Source organism: Candoia aspera, chromosome 1, assembly GCF_035149785.1.
Source record: "Candoia aspera isolate rCanAsp1 chromosome 1, rCanAsp1.hap2, whole genome shotgun sequence".
NCBI classification, from domain to species: Eukaryota; Metazoa; Chordata; class Lepidosauria; order Squamata; family Boidae; genus Candoia; species Candoia aspera.
In genome coordinates, this window is record NC_086153.1 from 9,037,102 (window position 1) to 9,055,185 (window position 18,084).

At 43.0% G+C, this 18,084-nt stretch overlaps 1 protein-coding gene and 1 long non-coding RNA gene across 3 annotated transcripts in view; one reads left to right on the forward strand and one right to left on the reverse strand.

Moving 5' to 3' along the window:
- Positions 1 to 18,084, forward strand: part of LOC134493060 (uncharacterized) — an 80,891-nt gene that overhangs the window by 36,016 nt on the left and 26,791 nt on the right. The gene's annotated exons all lie outside the window — the stretch shown is intronic.
- Positions 1 to 18,084, reverse strand: part of NF1 (neurofibromin 1) — a 199,532-nt gene that overhangs the window by 34,170 nt on the left and 147,278 nt on the right. For both annotated transcript variants that reach the window (XM_063297286.1, XM_063297277.1), the window contains 8 exons: positions 15,955 to 16,148; positions 14,085 to 14,225; positions 12,647 to 12,926; positions 5,835 to 6,049; positions 3,968 to 4,029; positions 3,719 to 3,833; positions 2,193 to 2,294; positions 1,098 to 1,238 (listed from right to left, as the gene is read on the reverse strand). In XM_063297286.1, the coding sequence (XP_063153356.1) occupies positions 1,098 to 1,238; positions 2,193 to 2,294; positions 3,719 to 3,833; positions 3,968 to 4,029; positions 5,835 to 6,049; positions 12,647 to 12,926; positions 14,085 to 14,225; positions 15,955 to 16,148 (1,250 nt within the window). The remainder of the gene's footprint in view (positions 1 to 1,097; positions 1,239 to 2,192; positions 2,295 to 3,718; positions 3,834 to 3,967; positions 4,030 to 5,834; positions 6,050 to 12,646; positions 12,927 to 14,084; positions 14,226 to 15,954; positions 16,149 to 18,084) is intronic.

Sequence of the window (18,084 nt, forward strand, 5' to 3'; positions counted from 1 at the left end):
AGCTGATCTGTGGGTCTTCCCTAATCTCTTTAGTCTGATCCTAAATTGTGCAAGAAGAAGTTGTGATTTGAACTACAGTCAGCTCCAGGTCTTGTTTTTACCGACTGTATAGATGTTCGCCACCTTTGGCTGCAAAGGATGTAGTCAATCTGATTTCGGTGTTGTCCATCTGCTGAAGTCCATGTATAAAGCCGTCTCTTAGGTTGTTGGAAGAGAGTGTTTGTTATGCAGAGTGAGTTGTCTTGGCAAAATTCTATCAGCCTATGTCCTGCTTCATTTTGTTCTCCCAGGCCATGCTTACCTGTAATTCCAGGTGTCATTTGACTGCCCACCTTAGCGTTCCAGTCTCCCGTGATGAAAATAACATCTCTTTTAGGCGTGTTGTCCAGTTAGTGCTGCAGATCCTCATAGAACTGCTCTACTTCAGCTTCTTCAGCATCTGTGGTTGGGGCGTATATTTGGATCACTGTGATGTTAGATGGCTTGCCCTGAATTCGAATTGAGATCGTTCTATCGTTTTTTGGATTGTATCCGAGCACTGCTGTAGCCACTTTACTATTAATTATGAAGGCTACTCCGTTTCTTCTGTGGTCCTCTTGTCTACAGTAGTAGATCTGGTGGTCATTTGATGTGAAGTGGCCCACTCCAGTCCATTTCAGTTCACTGACTCCCAGAATGTCTATCTTTATTCTTGACATCTCACCAATAACCACATCCAATATGCCCTGGCTCATAGATCTTACATTCCAGGTTCCAATGGTGTGTTGATCCTTAGAACATCGGATTCGCCGTTCACCACCAGCACCGTCGGCCGCTAGCCGTCCTTTCGGCTTTGAGCTAGCTGCGTCATCACGTCTGGGGCTAGCTGAACTCATCCTCCTGGGTGCAGTAAGATAAAAATCCCATTTCCTGAAACTCAAGGAATGTCAAACAATGTTAAGTTCTTAAAACTCAAGCTACTTTTCAACAAGGAAGCTGTTCTCTTTTTTTCAAAACTGATTCACCAGTGGGGAAAATATAACCTATGTTACAGCAGTGCTAAGAAAACATTTGTTATTTGTTTTGTTCTTAGGTGTTCTGGGAAATGGCTTGCTTACTTTGTCATTAAATACCCTAAGGTTGTCCAGAGTGTGAAGGTTTTGCTCCAGCAGAGCTGTGCCCGCAGAATATAGGTTGACCTCGTCCAGCTGCAGGACTGCCATGGCCACCCAGAAGAGTACCTTGTGCATAGGTGAGTCCTAAACGGAAATGGGGAAAAAACACAACCAACTGAAGCACAGCATTTCTTCTGCTGTGAACAATACAGAACAGAAAGTCACATCTTCCTTGTGTCAGTAAAAGTGGATGCATCTGGCACCCACACAATCTCCAGACAGCAGGGAACGTATAACTAATGGGTGCAAATCTAAGTAGAGCTTACATCCATGTACACGTTGACCCAGTCTGGATGTTCACAACTTGCCTTAACAGTTTTATTCTGCAGGGATTTCAACTGATGACTAGTGGCTGCTGCGATCATTGGCTCATTCTCTGAGCTGGTAGAGAATTTTTTTCAGAATTTCTACCCACAGCCATAGTCAACTGCTGAGATTTAGGAAAGAAATTAGGATGAGGAAACATAGGTTTCAGGAAGAGAACGACATTAAAGGATAAAAAGTTAGTTTGTTGGAGGAGAGAGCGGTAAACATCACATACTCTGGTAGAGTAGAGATCGTGGCAGCTATTTTTTTTCCCTTCTAGTGCTGCCCCCTCATTTTGCCCATTGCAGCTGTGCCAAGCATATGCAAGCTCCCTTCTTCTCCTTCCACCCTCTCTGATTATGGCCAAATCAATCACATGTCAGTGAAGGCAAAGCTCTCTTGACTCTAAAACAGAACTGGAAACCATGGTTTGGACTGAACTGCTGAGAACTAGGAAGTGATTAGTGGACTGAAGGGAGGGAAGCAGGAAGAGGCACACCAAAGCAATTCCTCAAGTCCTTCGGCATATCTATTAATCTAATGAGTCATCGGCAGGATTTTCAAGATTTGCCTCAGACAAATAAGGAGCAGGCAAAAAATGCAAGCTTTGGCTTCCAATTCTCCTCACACTTGGGTCATTCAGACTAACATTTTTCCTGCACAATGGGGCCACCCTCTCTTCCTGCCCACGGGGCCACGTAGAACGAGCTGCTGGGGGCCCCAGCAGTTTACCTTGTTGACGAGTGGCTGGAGCTTGGTCAGCGCTATGACGGTAGCCTCTATCAGCACTTGGCTGTTGTAGCTGTCCGGCCCTTTCAAGCAGCTCTCCAGACCCTGTTATTGGTAAAGGGAGGATGTAGCATCAGCTTGTTGACATGGATTTTTAATCCCTGCTGATGTGGGCTTCTCTTTTCACATTTTGGCCTTGTTTCCTCCTGCCTCGGTCAACCCAGGATGCCTCTGATGAAACACGTCCTCTTGTTCTGCCTCACTTTCCCTGGAACTGCGAGTCATTAAGACCAGACGTTTCACGCCACCTTCTGCGTTCTCTATTCCCCACTTTATCTCCTTCTGGGCTGACTGAAAAATCTACCTACTCTTCACTTCTGCCTTGATTCTTCTCCGTGACACATTTCTCCCCAGTTAACCAAAAGCTCCAATCCCATGATGATAAATCCTCATCCTCTTTTTAGTTTATCTGTTCCATCAGTGCATTGCAAACTAGCACATTCTCACTTGCATACAGCTCTAGCATTAGCTCAGGGAACAAAAAAGCATTAGGAGTGAGTCCAAATAAAACACAATTAGAAAAACAATGATCTCCATCGTGTCTGTGAGTGTGTGCGTGTGTATCTGCATCTGCATCTATCTCCATCCTATGCTGGTCATCTTTAACACTGCATGCTGTTAACCTACTTGATCTCATGAGAGAGAGAGAGAGAGATCTAGTATGTTAGTATCTAGTGTGTGGTGTGTACGCGTGTGTGTATGCATCTGTATCTGTATCTATCTATGTAGGAACTGACACTTTGGATCCCAGTAATGACCTGACTCATGCACAATTGAAATATGCAGAATTCAGATTTACTGAGAATGTGTACAGATCAAGAGAAAAGTTGCGATTGAAGATTCCCGCCTAAACTACCTAATTAAAAGTTCCAGACACCTTGCACCCCCCCTTACATCTCTTCCCACCTAATTCCAACAGTCAGCCATACCAAGCACAGATGTCTCTGGCAGTAGGACCTTGACTCCCCGCCTTAACCCAAACAGAACAGTTTCACACTCCTTGGTGTTCCCCCTTCCATCCGGTTCTTGACAAGCATTGACTCATCATGGCAGACGAACACGATCAGACGATTCATCAATCATTTGATTGTGGAGTCTGACATATCTATGTATCTCTATCTTTACACATATCTATCTCCATCCTGTGATGGTCATCTTTAATACTGCATACTGTTTACATTCTTTATTAATTATATGTAAGGAGTTCTGGGAGACCTTTCGATTGGAGTAAAACGTCTTTCAATAAACACCCAACTATCGTGTGCCAAAGCCCTCAGACTGCAAGGCCCCTGTGCTCGCCACATCTCATGCAGTCCAGGAGATTGACACCACATCTCACAGAAGTTGTCCAAAAAGTGCTAAACAGACTATGTTCCGGTCGGTGCAAAATTCCATATGCAAATGCTCCTTAGCCTGCAGGAGGAAGAAGTGAAAATGAAAGTTCCAGAAAAACAAAATCCAATATACACCTTGCTCAGGATCCGGATGATTTGCTTTATCTGTCCATGTGACACACGTTTGCTGATGCAGCCAAAGACCACAAGGGCTCTTGGCTGGAGGGATGGATTATACTGGAATGCAAACCTGTCGAGGAAGAAAGCGGAGGATTAATGAGGATCCTGCTGGAGTAAGGCCACCAATGAAATTGGTTTGGATGGAATCAGGAAGTAACAAATGTGACCTGGGCAGAGCTTGTGGTTTAGGGCAACATGACCTACTTCTGAGCTAGTTCCGTCCACTGGTCAAGCCACTTGCAGGTTGGAATATCCCTCATGCATGCCTACGGGAAAATTGAAAAGCAACACGGTCTGACTATGTAATATTAAAGCATTTACTCAACTGAAAGTGGGCACTTCTTAAATAAACACAATTGTGGTTTGTATTTATATACTCTAGGAACTGAAAAATGCACCCATCTTCTTTTCTTTCTGCTGGCAGCCTTAAACAGTACATAACCACCAAGTGTGGCTGTGGTTCATACTCAAGTGAAGTGGCTATTCTCAGACCCTGAGTTAGAAAATAATCTGCAGTTTTTCTAGCACAGTTTTTCTCACACACACAAACACACACTTGTACTTATTCATGCGTTCATGCAGGACCAATCTACTCAAGCAGGAAAACGATCGTTGAATTTGGAGATAGGAAAATAGAATGCACTGCATCAATGTGGGAGAGGCTCGTTTTTGAACGCTCTACCACATCAAAACAACACCATAATCCAGGTTGTATAGAATCCGCATAGCAGGAAACAGTCTGGACTAGATCTTTCTTTAATATATGTTTGTTTTACTTGCAAGGCACTTGTTTAAAGCCTTAAAAATATTATCCCTTTCTTGGGTTGTAAAACCCATTCCACCACTTTACTCTGCTGTATATGTAGGCTGTCAACAGCCAGCATGAAATCTCAGTCAGGTTAATTTAATACTTTCTTATTTATTTCTTATCATAGAAATATTGTTGTTGTTGTTTATTCATTTAGTCGCTTCCGACTCTTTGTGACTTCATGGACCAGCCCACGCCAGAGCTTCCTGTCGGTCGTCAACACCCCCAGCTCCCCCAGGGACGAGTCCGTCACCTCTAGAATATCATCCATCCATCTTGCCCTTGGTCGGCCCCTCTTCCTTTTGCCTTCCACTCTCCCTAGCATCAGCATCTTCTCCAGGGTGTCCTGTCTTCTCATTATGTGGCCAAAGTATTTCAGTTTTGCCTTTAATATCATTCCCTCAAGTGAGCAGTCTGGCTTTATTTCCTGGAGGATGGACTGGTTGGATCTTCTTGCAGTCCAAGGCACTCTCAGAATTTTCCTCCAACACCACAGTTCAAAAGCATCGATCTTCCTTCTCTCAGTCTTCCTTATGGTCCAGCTCTCGCAGCCATATGTTACTACAGGGAACACCATTGCTTTAACTATGCGGGCCTTTGTTGTCAGTGTGATGTCTCTGCTCTTAACTATTTTATCAAGATTTGTCATTGCTCTTCTCCCAAGGATTAAGCGTCTTCTGATTTCCTGACTGCAGTCAGCATCTGCAGTAATCTTTGCACCTAGGAATACAAAGTCTTTCACTGCTTCTACATTTTCTCCCTCTGTTTGCCACTTATCAATCAAGCTGGTTGCCATAATCTTGGTTTTTCTGAGGTTTAGCTGCAAACCAGCTTTTGCACTTTCTTCTTTCACCTTCATCATAAGGCTCCTCAGTTCCTCTTCGCCTTCAGCAAAGGATCGTTACCTTGTCGTGGTGCTGGAGCTTGAGCACCTCAATGATGCCATGAGCTAAACCGTGAATGGCCACCCAAGACGGGAAGGTCATGACAGAGAGGTCAGACTAAATGCGATCCCTGGGGAAGGTAAAGGCAACCCACCGCAGTATTCTTGCCGTGAAAACTAAATGGATCATGGAAATATACATCAGAACAAAACCCACCTCAAAACACAAGTCAATCTCAACTCTGATTACACTGATTACTCTGATGCCCTTCCCAGAATCAATGCACTAAAGCCCTACTTGACTTATCTGCAAGTTGTATTTTACAACCCTAACATCAAACTCACGCTTACACATGCATACCTCGACCTCCTTGCCATACCTCCATAATTTCCAGCAATGCTTCTGTGACTGTTTCCAGGGATGTCAGTGCAAATGTCTCCCTCTCATAGGAACCAGGAGAGAATGACCGGTCCCGATAGCTGGAGCGGAATGCAATGACTGCCGCCGATTTCACTTTGCTAATTCCAAACAGCAAGTAGAATTTGGGTAGCGAGAACTCGGTTAAACTCAGTCTCAAAACCTGCTTGGTTTCCTCTGTTGAAAAAGGAACAGAGACTTGGATTTCAGTTCCATCTTTTAAAACTGAAATGCAAACACATTTTGGGACACAACCTTGTGGGGTCTGGCCTATATTAATGCCTATTCATGAAAGCCAAGCCGATGACTTTAGACTCCGTATACAGAGATTTTTCTGCTGGCCTTGGGTGTCACCAACCAGCCACTCAGTCATTCAGATGTGCAAGCCCACAATGCACAAACAAGTTGCACGTTTTGCATTATCATATCAGGCACCATCAGTGGAGGAGCTGTGGGGAAGCAAGGTTCCTTGGTTGTCAAGGGATGTCCTCTATGTTTCTTTTTATTATGTCAGTTATTTACCTGCTTGGGTGAACGGGGATACTCTATACAATTGGGTATCATCAACCGCCTAGAGTCCCTCTGTCAGGCTCTGCCTGCGATCCAGTAAAGTCACAGACACTAGCGTAGGCTTAGGTTCTGGCTTTATTGAGAAACAGAGTGCATGACTTTAAAAAGCTGAGAGTGAGGGGAGCGCGCCGGAACGGGATTTAAATAGCCCGCGCCGGTCAGCACTCCACCCCACCTTATTCCAGGTGTGTCCCACCGGTTTCGTCCCTGTCAGGTGAGAGGTCGTTAAGCCCCCCTGTGCCCCTGGCGTCGCCTCGATCGCCCTCCTGAACGGTAACGATTCATTGCCGGGCGATCAGGCTCTTAATCCTTTGACAGCTCGGGCGCGCCTCTCTTGTTGTTTAATCAATTGCTCGTTGGCAACTTTGTATCGCTGTCTTCCGCGCCGCCGGTCTCGGTTGTTACTTAGTTTCCAGCACCTGTTGCTTTCTTTTGTGTTTCATGGTTGCCTTTGCCTTAATCCGCCAGGGACCCATTTCCCTGTATTGTCATGCGAGCCATTGCGATGTCACAAGCATCCCAGTGGTGATCGTGACACCCTCTCAGTGGGAGATGGGCGGTGATAAAAATTTGATAAATAAAATAATAAAAATAAACAATTTTTTATCAAATAAAAATTTGATAAACAAACTTAAGATACCTCACCCCCAACCTCTGGATGAACTCTCCTAAGTAGTGGGGAGAGGATAACCTCTATGGGCCTTCACATGAGAGCCATCACTGGCTTGACCTGCTCCCTCCCCACCCAAACTGTAGTCATCCACTGAGGAAGGAGCAGAACCACTGTAAGAACCTCTGCCCCCAAACCTTTGCAGATGGTCAACAGTCCTGAAGGCAATGAGAGGTCCCAAAGGACCAAGAGGTGCGTTCTACCCCCTTCTAGGTCCTAACAAAGGTTCTCGCCTAGAGCAACCAATGCTGTCTTGGTTCCATGCCTAGGCTGAAAACCAGATAGAAAGGGGTCCAGATAAACCAATTCCTTTACGCTCCTTTGCAGATGAATCCCACCTTTGATGATCTTCCCTATTTTGTTGTTGTTGAGGTTCCTGCCTCAAAGCGACGGGAAATCAATTGTGGTTTGTGGGTGAGGCTCTAGAGCCAAAACAGAATAATAGGGACTGGGGGCGCATTTGGCCATAAGGCCTGAGATTGTGCTCCCTGCCGCCTTTGACAAATAGGCAGCTAGGGATTCCTGCCTTTGATGGTCTGCCTTTTTACTCGTCAGCCTTGAATCGCTCTCTTAACCTAACTGCCTCAGAGGCTGCGTGCTGCCTCACAGATGTTGAATAAACTATGAAACCCAGTGCAACTAGTCAAAACGTAACTGTAACAAGCAGCCTACACTTCTATGAATCCATACCCAGTGTCAGTTCATTTGCAAATGCATTTTGTTTCAGGAACTTCTATTTTAAAGCCAGGGTCACTTCCTCATTTCTGCAGGGGGAATTTTGACATATTGGATGACCTAATGAGACAAAAGTCTCTTGACGTGAACAATTTGCTAATCAGAGTCACAAGATCATGGCATGTTATATTTTCTGGGCGTTCTAAAATGAGTATGTGTACTTCTCAGAAATCCAATCCAATCAGCTGATCATTGCCCTGCATCATTTGATGCGTGGACTTGGGAAATCTGGAGCTTTCATTTTTTGTTTTTCAACAGTACTTTTAATAAGACTCCTGCAAGTGCAATTATAGGAAAGTTAATGTTCCTATAACTAACATGTGAAATTAAATATGATATCCAGCACAGCCATGTCAGAGGAAGCTACGCTGGAGTTAAAAAATGTAACATTTACCCCTTGAATCACACACAGAGGACATTCAAGGCATTGTCTTGATCACACTTATTTTCCAAGTCATCTTTCCCAGCTATTCTACACTGACTTAAAAGAACTGGGGTAGGGGTACAGGTGTTTAACCTATAGTACAGAATTCTAAAGCGATAAAAGCACTCAGCTATTCCAACTCTGACGAGAACTACACCTTTACACAATTATTTACACTGCTCTTTCATAATCATGATACTTTGTTCTGATTATAATTCCACACCCTGCTGTTTGGAAATGTTAGAACTTCTCAAAATACCATTTTCTGGCTCTTTGAGAGACTTAACTTCTAAAGGAGACAGGACAACCTTTTGGGAACTACAGAGGCTGCACTTGATATAAATCACTAGAAATTGTACCATTATTAGGCAATTAATTAAGCATCAAATTTCAGCAGTAAAAGGTCCCACAGGTTAGGAAAAAAAACACTCCAGGTATGCTGGCTGCCCATGAAACATATAAAACTTTCTGGGAGATCGGGGGCAGTTATTATTTTAAGTCATTCTTCAAAATTAAATTCCCTTCCACCGAGATAAAATGGTTGGACGAAGAGACAAGGGAACCTAAGCAACCTTGTCATAACTTGCTCTTCACAAAGAGGCTTGTCACAGATCCTGTTAGACAGGGTTCTCAACCTTGGCCACTTTAAGATGTGTGGACTTCAACTTCCAGAATTCCCCAGCCAGCCATGCTTCTGGGGAATTCTGGGAGTTCAAGTCCACACATCTTAAAGTGGCCAAGGTTGAGAAACACTGTGTAGACTGATGATTGATTACACCTGCCTGCACCCTATTTCTGCCTCCTCTTTTACATTCAATAGCTGTGATCACATGACATGTTAATGGTTAATTATAATTTATTAAGCTAATCCAATGTTCTGTGTTTGCCCGGTTCACCGAATATGCTGTCTAAAATGTGGTTGGCTGATCTTTGGTTTGGTGTGTGGTTCGGTTCGGTTCACAGTGGGTTCTGGATGACTGCATCCCATTCGTCTGTGTGGAAATGTTCCTATCTCGCCAGAAAAATACAATTCAAAGGAAAGTGGGATGATAAAAGGAGCGCATCAGGATGCCAGAGGAAATGAGAATAAAGAACTACCGGCTCCCCTTTTGATATATAGGTGCTTTATAACTGCCCATGCTCCACTGTGTCTGCAGGAAAGCTCCCACCGCAGTCATTTTGGGAGTGTGCCCAAAACTTACTCTTATAACTCCAGATGTTATCACTGGCCCTCAAAGATTGCCTGCACTTTGATTTAAACAGGGTAGCTTGATGGGCATACACCACAGCCCAGTTTAACAAACTTCCTTTTGATCAGCTTGTAAAAGATGCTGGGAAGGGGCTGGGGAATGAGAAGTTGGAACATAACGAAGACATTTCAAACAGAGCTAGTGTCTCATAAGTAAAGGTAAAGGTTTCCCTTGACATTAAGTCCAGTCGTGTCCGACTCTAGGGGGCGGTGCTCATCTCCGTTTCAAAGCCGAAGAGCCGGCGTTTGTCCGTAGACACTTCCTCAGTGGTCATGTGGCCGGCATGACTAAACAGAACGCTGTTACCTGCCCGCCGAAGCGGTACCTATTAATCTACTCACATTTGCATGTTTTCGAACTGCTAGGTTGGCAGGAGCTGGGACTAGCAACAGGAGCTCACCCCGTCACACGGATTTGAACCGCCGACCTTCCGATCAGAGGCTTATTTGCAGAGAAGATATTTGATCAAGGCTGGCATGGCAGGTCTATATAGTTATTGTTATTCAGTGCAAACATGAAGACAGAGGAAGAAGAGGAGAAGGAGAAGCTACCAGCAAACTCATACATTTATGTGTCAGTGGCCATCTGTAAGTACGTAATGGAAAGAGTCTGGCTAAAAAATTTTGGCCTTTTTGGGGGGGGCGAGGCAAACGGTAGGAAAGGAAACTGGAGGCTTCTAGGGGGCAAATCACAACTACTCCCACCTTTAAACACACCTCAAAAACACCTCTTGATCTGGTTTGAAGTCATGTTACCAGAAAATGTTAATTTCATCACCAAATTTCAGCAGCATAACGTCAGGTTAATGAAAGGCTACGTAAGGGACATGTGCTGCCCTTATGTACCACAACGTGGAAGTAACATTTTCCCTATGCTAAATAATGTTGTAATAATACAAGACGGGCAGTAGAGAAATATGACAAATAAATAGATTGATAGATAGATAGATAGATAGATAGATAGATAGATAGATAGATAGATAGATAGATAGATAGATAGATAAATGCATGCTTACATGGCCCTTCCACAAAATGAGATTAAAAATTGATTAACTGCTTCACATTTTCTCCGCTACTGATCTCTGCAGCACTGTATTGTCACTTAACCACAGGCACAAGACCTTGTCAACAATTCTACTTTTAAATGTGGCGGAACATTGCATGCGTTCCTAACTTACAGCCATGGCAGGCTCTAAATTGTATTCTACAGTGCTAATTTGTACAGTTGAAGATGGGCCTGGATTGATCCCACACTCTTTAGAGCTTGTTCAGGGACTTCAAAGACACCATTAAAATGTCACTTTATGAAAAGCACAAAATATATATCACCTGCATCTAAACGTGAGACTTGAATATTTAAACATGAGAAGGTTAGAAAAATGGGGGTCAGCTATCAGGGAGGCTTGAAGGACCAGCAAATATGGAGCAAAGGATTCCATAGCTCTCTTCATATACTGAAATGACAAAGGCTTGGGTAAAAATCAAAACCGCTAGTGGCACTGGATCTTAAATCATGAATGATGAATTTAAAAAGACATCTGTGATATTTAATGCCCTCCTCTCACAATTATAAGGTACATGTAAGAAGTTGGACCTCGTGGCTGAGTGGCTAATAAGGAATCCCAATTTAATTCATGACTCTTGATGTCTTCATGTTATTTTAAGCAGGGCTAAAGTGAGGACAGTACTAACTCTGCCGTTTTGTCTAGGACTCAGCTTCAGTAGCATTATGTCCCTAGTGCTATTTTTCACTGTTAATTCTGCTAGGATTGTTATCTGAGTTTTTTAAAGACTGGTTTACCTTTTTTTATTTTATTATATTGTCAACTCCTTGAAATTTCTTGGCACAGAATAGCAGAAATTAATATTTTCCCACTGAAAAGCTATCATCCCACAATCCACCACTAGGGGATGGTAGTTTAGTATGGATTCAGAACTGATGTATTTATGGTCCCTGAGCACTGGAGGGTCTGTATGAGTACATCCTATCTAACAAAAGCATGCGTGCATCCCAGCAGCTTGTGACACCACAAAAATTATCCTAGCCTTTCTCATGATATTAGCACCATCCCCATTTTAAAGAAAATAAACACAAGGACACCACTTTAGTTCTTGTTTACTTGTATTTGCCTACACATGCAGGCAAACTCATGCACATCAGAAGGAAAGGTAGGGTTAGGTTTACGACTGGATACAGACTAAGTCAGCTGACCTTAGCTTCCACCTAAAGCAGTGGGACAATTTAAACTATGCTTTAACTCTACTTGATTTGATCTGGAACTAAATGTAATTAATTTTATCTGGATTCAACTTGTATGCTACATTCCTACATTATGATAAACTAGGATGGAATCATGATTTCTTGAACAAGCCACCATGGCCTGATTTGCACATCATACACAAGTATGGCAGGTGGATGAGGGTCAGCCTTCCCAGGTAACCAGACAGGAAACATGATCAGATGAGTCTACTTTACTGTAAGGCTACATTAACAGAATCTTGCAAGTCTGAAAGTACAAATCTTTTGCTGTACACCGTCTTCTTTACAGCCCAAGAAACTAGGGAGGGTCCCTTCTGAGCCTCTCTTTCCTCCCATCATGCAGCTGTGGGCTATGCCCTCTTTTATCTGAACATTCCCTAGGCAGCATCTCTTCGCCCCATCTCTCAAGGTCTTTCTCACATACCACTACAGTGCGTTATGTGCAAACCAGTTCAATGGCTGGGGCACTGGCAGTTACCGTGAGCAGCAAAGAGAAATGAAATATGGGAGGCAAAGAGGCAATGAACTGACAGGGGCAACGGACCAACAGAGTTTTATAATCTGGCACTGCTAATCCAGATTAGCCTTCTGCAAACTGATGTCCTCAGAGGTATTAGGACTTCAACTTCCAGACCTCCTAATACATGCAGAGGACATCAAACTGAGGAAAGCTGAGCTACCTGTTCAAAGCAAGCTCTCCTTTTGCTACTTAAGTGGGTAATTTAAAAGGTCCAGACTTGGACAGTGGAGATTATGGGGAAGTGTGCTAACTGTTTCAATCTGTCCTGAGTCAGCTGCTTGGAAAAGAGATATTAAGCAAAACGAGCTGTAACTTAGTTTTAAAATAAATCTAGTTAAAGACTTACCACTAAAGTGAAGTTGTGAACAAGTGCACAGAGAATGAATGATGTTGATGACCAGGCCATGGGTGGAAGCTCTGAGAGAAAGAGGACCAGTGGCCACTAACAGAGTAACAACATGGAAGAGGTAAGGGAGATGTGCGGCCACATCGAGGGAATTGTTAAAAGACAGCATCAACATGTAACGGGCTAGAATGGCAATATCGTCCCACATGAGGTGCTGCTCCAATGTAGCAGTTGGAGAGAGACAAGTCTTGTCGATTATTTTGCACATCCGTCCAATTACCTGAGAGGAAGCAACCAGTCATTTTTAGTTAAAAGGCACTTTAGAAACAAGAACAAAAAGTTGACTTTAGGAACAAGAGAATCCTAAGTGGAACTGGAGTGATTATCTCTAAATCAAGGAAGGCATGAGGTGGAAAAGTCAGTCTAAGCCTCCCCAGGGGAAGGGGCATCACAGAAATCTTGGTGTATTTTGATGCAGATTCTCAAATTATCTTGAGGGCTGGCTTCTCATTATTCATATGGACATAATAAAGTCCTGAGATACCCATTAAGTACCACTTCTCACTCCTCTGAACCTTTGAACTCTCAACACCTGCTTCTTCCAGAAAGCCTTTGGGCTTCAATTGTAGGCTATATAAAGAATACATCTGTAAAGAGGAACAGATGAAGATTTTCCCTTCTGAGAACGAACTCTTTCCCCCATACATTAAATCCTACACTTATGAGTACAATGATCAAATGAAGAGTTCAGAACTTCAGGAAGATCACTGGCTTCGTTTTGGGCTTCTTCTATAACGATCCTGTCACTTGTTCTATTTCTTTGGTTTTAAATTTATGTGCCACCCGGAGTTGTCAAGAAGTTGTGTGGCTCTAGAAATGTGAAATACAAATGAACTATAAAAAATAAGTTTTTAAAAAAGGGTTCCAATGGGTTTAGATGTTACTGGATTGTGACTGGCAGAAGGGCCAACCGAGCAATGTTTCAAGAGCTACCCCATCAACAGTATGGAAATCCAGCTTCAGCTTAAAGAGAACAATAGTTTTCTTTGAGCCTGTTCTTGAGGAGAAGGAGGTAACAAGTTCAGTGAATGTGATCTACACCATTGAAATTGAATACTTTTATATGCGCTCTTGACGTCAGCTCACAAGGGAGTCAGCTAACGCCTTAAAGTTGTGCTTCTGAGCTTCCCAGAATCATATAGCTGCCCGGCTACAGCATATTGCACTGACTCAGCAGGCTCACTTCAGTTTTACTGCATTTAATATAGTATTTTTCAATATGAACATTGTTTTGTACCAATCAGTTAGCACTTTCCATGCTATCCAACAAAAGGAGGACAGAGAACAAGTGAAAGGGGGAAAAGAAATGCTACTCACTGATTTCCATCCACACCTGAAGAGAAGGTGTTAACTAGTTAAATTCAAGGAGAATGCTTACTTTACTGGAAACCAGCTTCACGTTTCCAGAAGCCAGAGCAACAGCTGTATCTGCCATGACCTCTGCTTTGATGGACCCCAATCCTCCTGTGGCACTGGTTTTGATAAAACTGTCCAACACCACATCAAGCAGATCAGTTATCTGTTGAAAAGGCAAGACACCACCTGTGTTCAGTAACTTAAGAACTTCAACTGGATCTTTTACACTGAAAGGTGGCCTAATAATTCTCTAATGAAGAATGAAATCAGTACATGTCACAGGAGGCTCTGCACAAAATATCAGAACTTTTGCTTTCCTAAAATAGATGTTGTAAATATTACGTTGGTCACATTATGATAAACACATTGGATTTTCGGGACATGTCACATTTCTCTATTTAGGCCCACATTAAAGAAGTCAAGACTCTCCTGAGTCACGCTCAACTCTTAGTGACTTCTTAGCAATGTTATGGAAGTGATTTGCTATCAATTTTTCCAGGATATATATATTTTTTTTGACATCTCACTCTAGTTTACCAACTTGGGATTTCTTAGTGGTCTCCACCCAAGCATTAACCCTGCTTAATTTTTTTGAGATCAGCCAAGGGCAGTTAGCTGCCTCCTGCTGTGAAAAACATGTAAATTGAATGGTATCATCTAACATCAGCTAAGTAAAGGAGACATCGATCTTCCCTGACCATTAAAGGATTGGCTTGCTTACTGTTCATAGAAATGGACTGTGAATTCAGAAATCTAATACAAAACATTATGTTAAATAAAGTAACTTCTTGCTAGCATCATTCAGTATTAAGTGCCTGTCAAAAAGTTGAGTCACATATACAACTAAACTAGTGTTCTGGAAGTTTAAAGATGGGTATATATAAACATTACTTGGATTAAAATATAGTATGAATACAGACTCAATTTTACTTTTCCAAATGTTTTTATTATTTTTATCATAAGAAGATGGTTAAGTGCTGAGAGCCCCCTAAAATAAAGAGATAAGAAGGGTCCATTCTTTAACTAGATAATCTAAACTAGGCCTCCATGAATTTCACCCCTGGAAATAACAAATATTTCCACAACTGTATCAAGCTGGAAGGTTGATTTTGACAAAAACGCCAGATCTTTCTGGATGTGAAAGTTGATTCGCTTACCAGCCTGTTATCAACAATATCACAACTGGCGATTCCTGAAAGTCAAACTCAAATAAATGCCATAGAAATGTTTAATGTTTAAAAGGTATTTGATCATTTACTCTGAACAGGAAAAAAGTGGGGTAACGATCCCCAAGTTTTAGCCCTCCCTCAGGCATGGAAGCCTGGGCTACTTCCTCTCCCTCAGTTCAAGAAGCAGTGTGGTGCAGTGGTTAAGGTGCTGGATTAGGAGCTAGGATTAGGAGGCCCAGGTTCCAGTCCTCCCTTAGGCACAGAAGCTGGCTGGGTGACCTTGGGCCAGTCCCTTCCACTCAGCCCAAATCAGTGTCAGGCTCCGCAACCAGTCGGCTGATAAATAAGAGCCCTTGTCTTATCTTGTAATGATAGCTTTGTTGTATGAACAAGGTGAGCAGGTTGCAGAAACAAGCAGACCCAGCAACCATGTGGGAGGAATGCTAAGGAAAATGACGACTCTGGAACAGGGAACTATCCAACAAAAGGACGGAGAACAAATGAAAGGTCGGGGGGAGAAATACTACTCACTGATTTCCATTTTCAGCCTGACACTGATTTGGGCTGAGTGGAAGGGACTGATATTAGCATACGTCCTTTCCATAACTTCACCAGGACATGGCAGAAATGGCTTTTTCGGAGGATACTTAAGTCACAGCAAGGAACATATATTGTCCATTCCTCCATCAAAAACCAAGAGGGGGAATCAGTCCAAAGCAGTACCTGTCCCAAACTACCCCATATCTTGGCTTGAATGGAAGGATACATCTGTTTCTCATTTATTGTCATTGTGATAAGCTTATCAAGAATCGCTGTGACTCGCTGGCGTCGGGCATCGTCATTATGTTTGCAGAAGCGGACCAGGTTCAATAACCAGGGGGTCATATATTCCAGGCAGAGGTGTTTTAGTTCAATACCTGAAATTCAAATAAACAAACAGAGGCATGTGAGAAAGGATAGGAGTCTGTGCAATTAACTTCTGGAACAAAGCTTGGTAGATATAAAAAAGCAAAATTGACTGGAAAGACAGCAAATAAATATTTCTCTCTGCCAAGAGGTTCTGTATGGGTGATGTTACTGTCTGAGCTCTCCATTCTTGAAAGGCCAGTTGCCTTTGAGTGAGAAAGTGTCTCCAAATGTAGTATGAGATTCATGGCTGAACGATGAGAGAAGCTAACAACGTCCCCAGGCCTTCTACAACGAAACTGAGTGGCCCTTTGGCTGCAGATCAAAGGAAGGATACCTTCAAAGGCAACAACACATAGACCAGGCGTTACGGATAAGGCTGTCCAAATATTAGCATGGCTGACAACACAGTCCTGACTTTGTCATCTGGGTTGAATTCCTTCAGCAAGATCAGAAAGGGAGACATTTTCAGGGTGGTTTCCCAACGGAGAGTTGTTTTGGGTGGGGAGTTACACTGATGGCAAAGGACTCTTGGTTCTTTCCCTTACCTTGGACCATACAGAATTATTTTCCCAACAACGCCAGGGAACAGGCCAGACAAGTCTTAAAAACTTCGCACACCCACTCCATCTATACACTACTAAAACTCTCACTGTATTTATATGTTTGTCTGTTTGTACCCTCAAGTTAACCCAAACAGTGCATCATACCATAACCCTTTTTGAATCAAAGTACCTAGAATCCGATAACTTAAAGAATGCGTAAAAAATCCGGGACCCATTACTCCTGTGGAATTGAAATTTCCATGATGTTCAGACCAATTTTGTTTGCAAGGTTGTGGCCGTTGCAGTGTTCCCGCGGTCACGTGATCCTCATTTCCGATGCTCCCTGCCAGCTTCCCACAAGCAAAGTCAATGGGCAGGAAGTCGGAAGTCGCTCCCGCTCCCACTGTTTTTTTGCCCACCTCTGGTCATTCTGTTTGTCTGGTTAGGTAAGTGAATATTGACTTATTATTGAAGTTCGTTTGCCACTACAATAATTTTTCTATTTATGATATATAGATGATCACGGGACCATCCAGCATTGCGGTAAAAAAAATATGGTCAGCCTAAAATTTAATGTTCATTCTGGTCACATCAGACTGCACTACCTTCCTCTGAAAGAGTGACTCAACAGGTCACAGGGTTGTCCGGTGAGCCTCTAAAGCCCACTCTTCTTGGTGCCTCTGAATTCTAAACACTGGGGCAACAGAGTTCCATTTCTCTTCCACCCACACTCCCCACTGGAAGAGCAGGAATAGCTGTGAGGTGGAAATTTATTTTGAGCTTCCAGAGCTATGCTTGCTGGGGTAGGCGGGGGGAGGGAACAGGCTTCTACTACAACTTGGGCCAGAAGAAAATGAGCAGGTGATTAAGTTGTATCTTCTCAATGAAAGCAGCATGCATCATGACTTCCCAAATTTCATATTCTGGGTTGAGGGATGCAAATTTCAGCAGTGTGTCCCCTCGGCATTGGCCCAAGCCTGTGTACTTTTCGGAGAAATAAAAGAGGGAATGGGAGGGCATTCAACTGTACCACAAGTTGAAGTTCAGCCCCCACCAAGGTGGCATATCTGAATGCCCTCCTTTCCCCTCTTTTATTTCTTTGATCTTAACCCTAAAAGAGCAGAGCAGGTAAGAATTTTAGCTGGGGAGCATTTGATAGAGAAAAAGCAGGTGTTTGGTGGGGCTCATCAAGGTTCCTCAAGTTACATTGAGATGACAAGGTTCTATCTTATTAAAGGAGAGACAGAGCCTAACCACATTTGTTTGTCTAAAAGAAATGAAGGAAAACATTGTTTGATTTGATCTAAATTAGTCTTCATCCAGATATCTTTACTAGCTATGGGTCACTGACCGAAATGGTTTATGGGCTCGATTTCTTTTATCCTTGTCACCCAAAGACTTG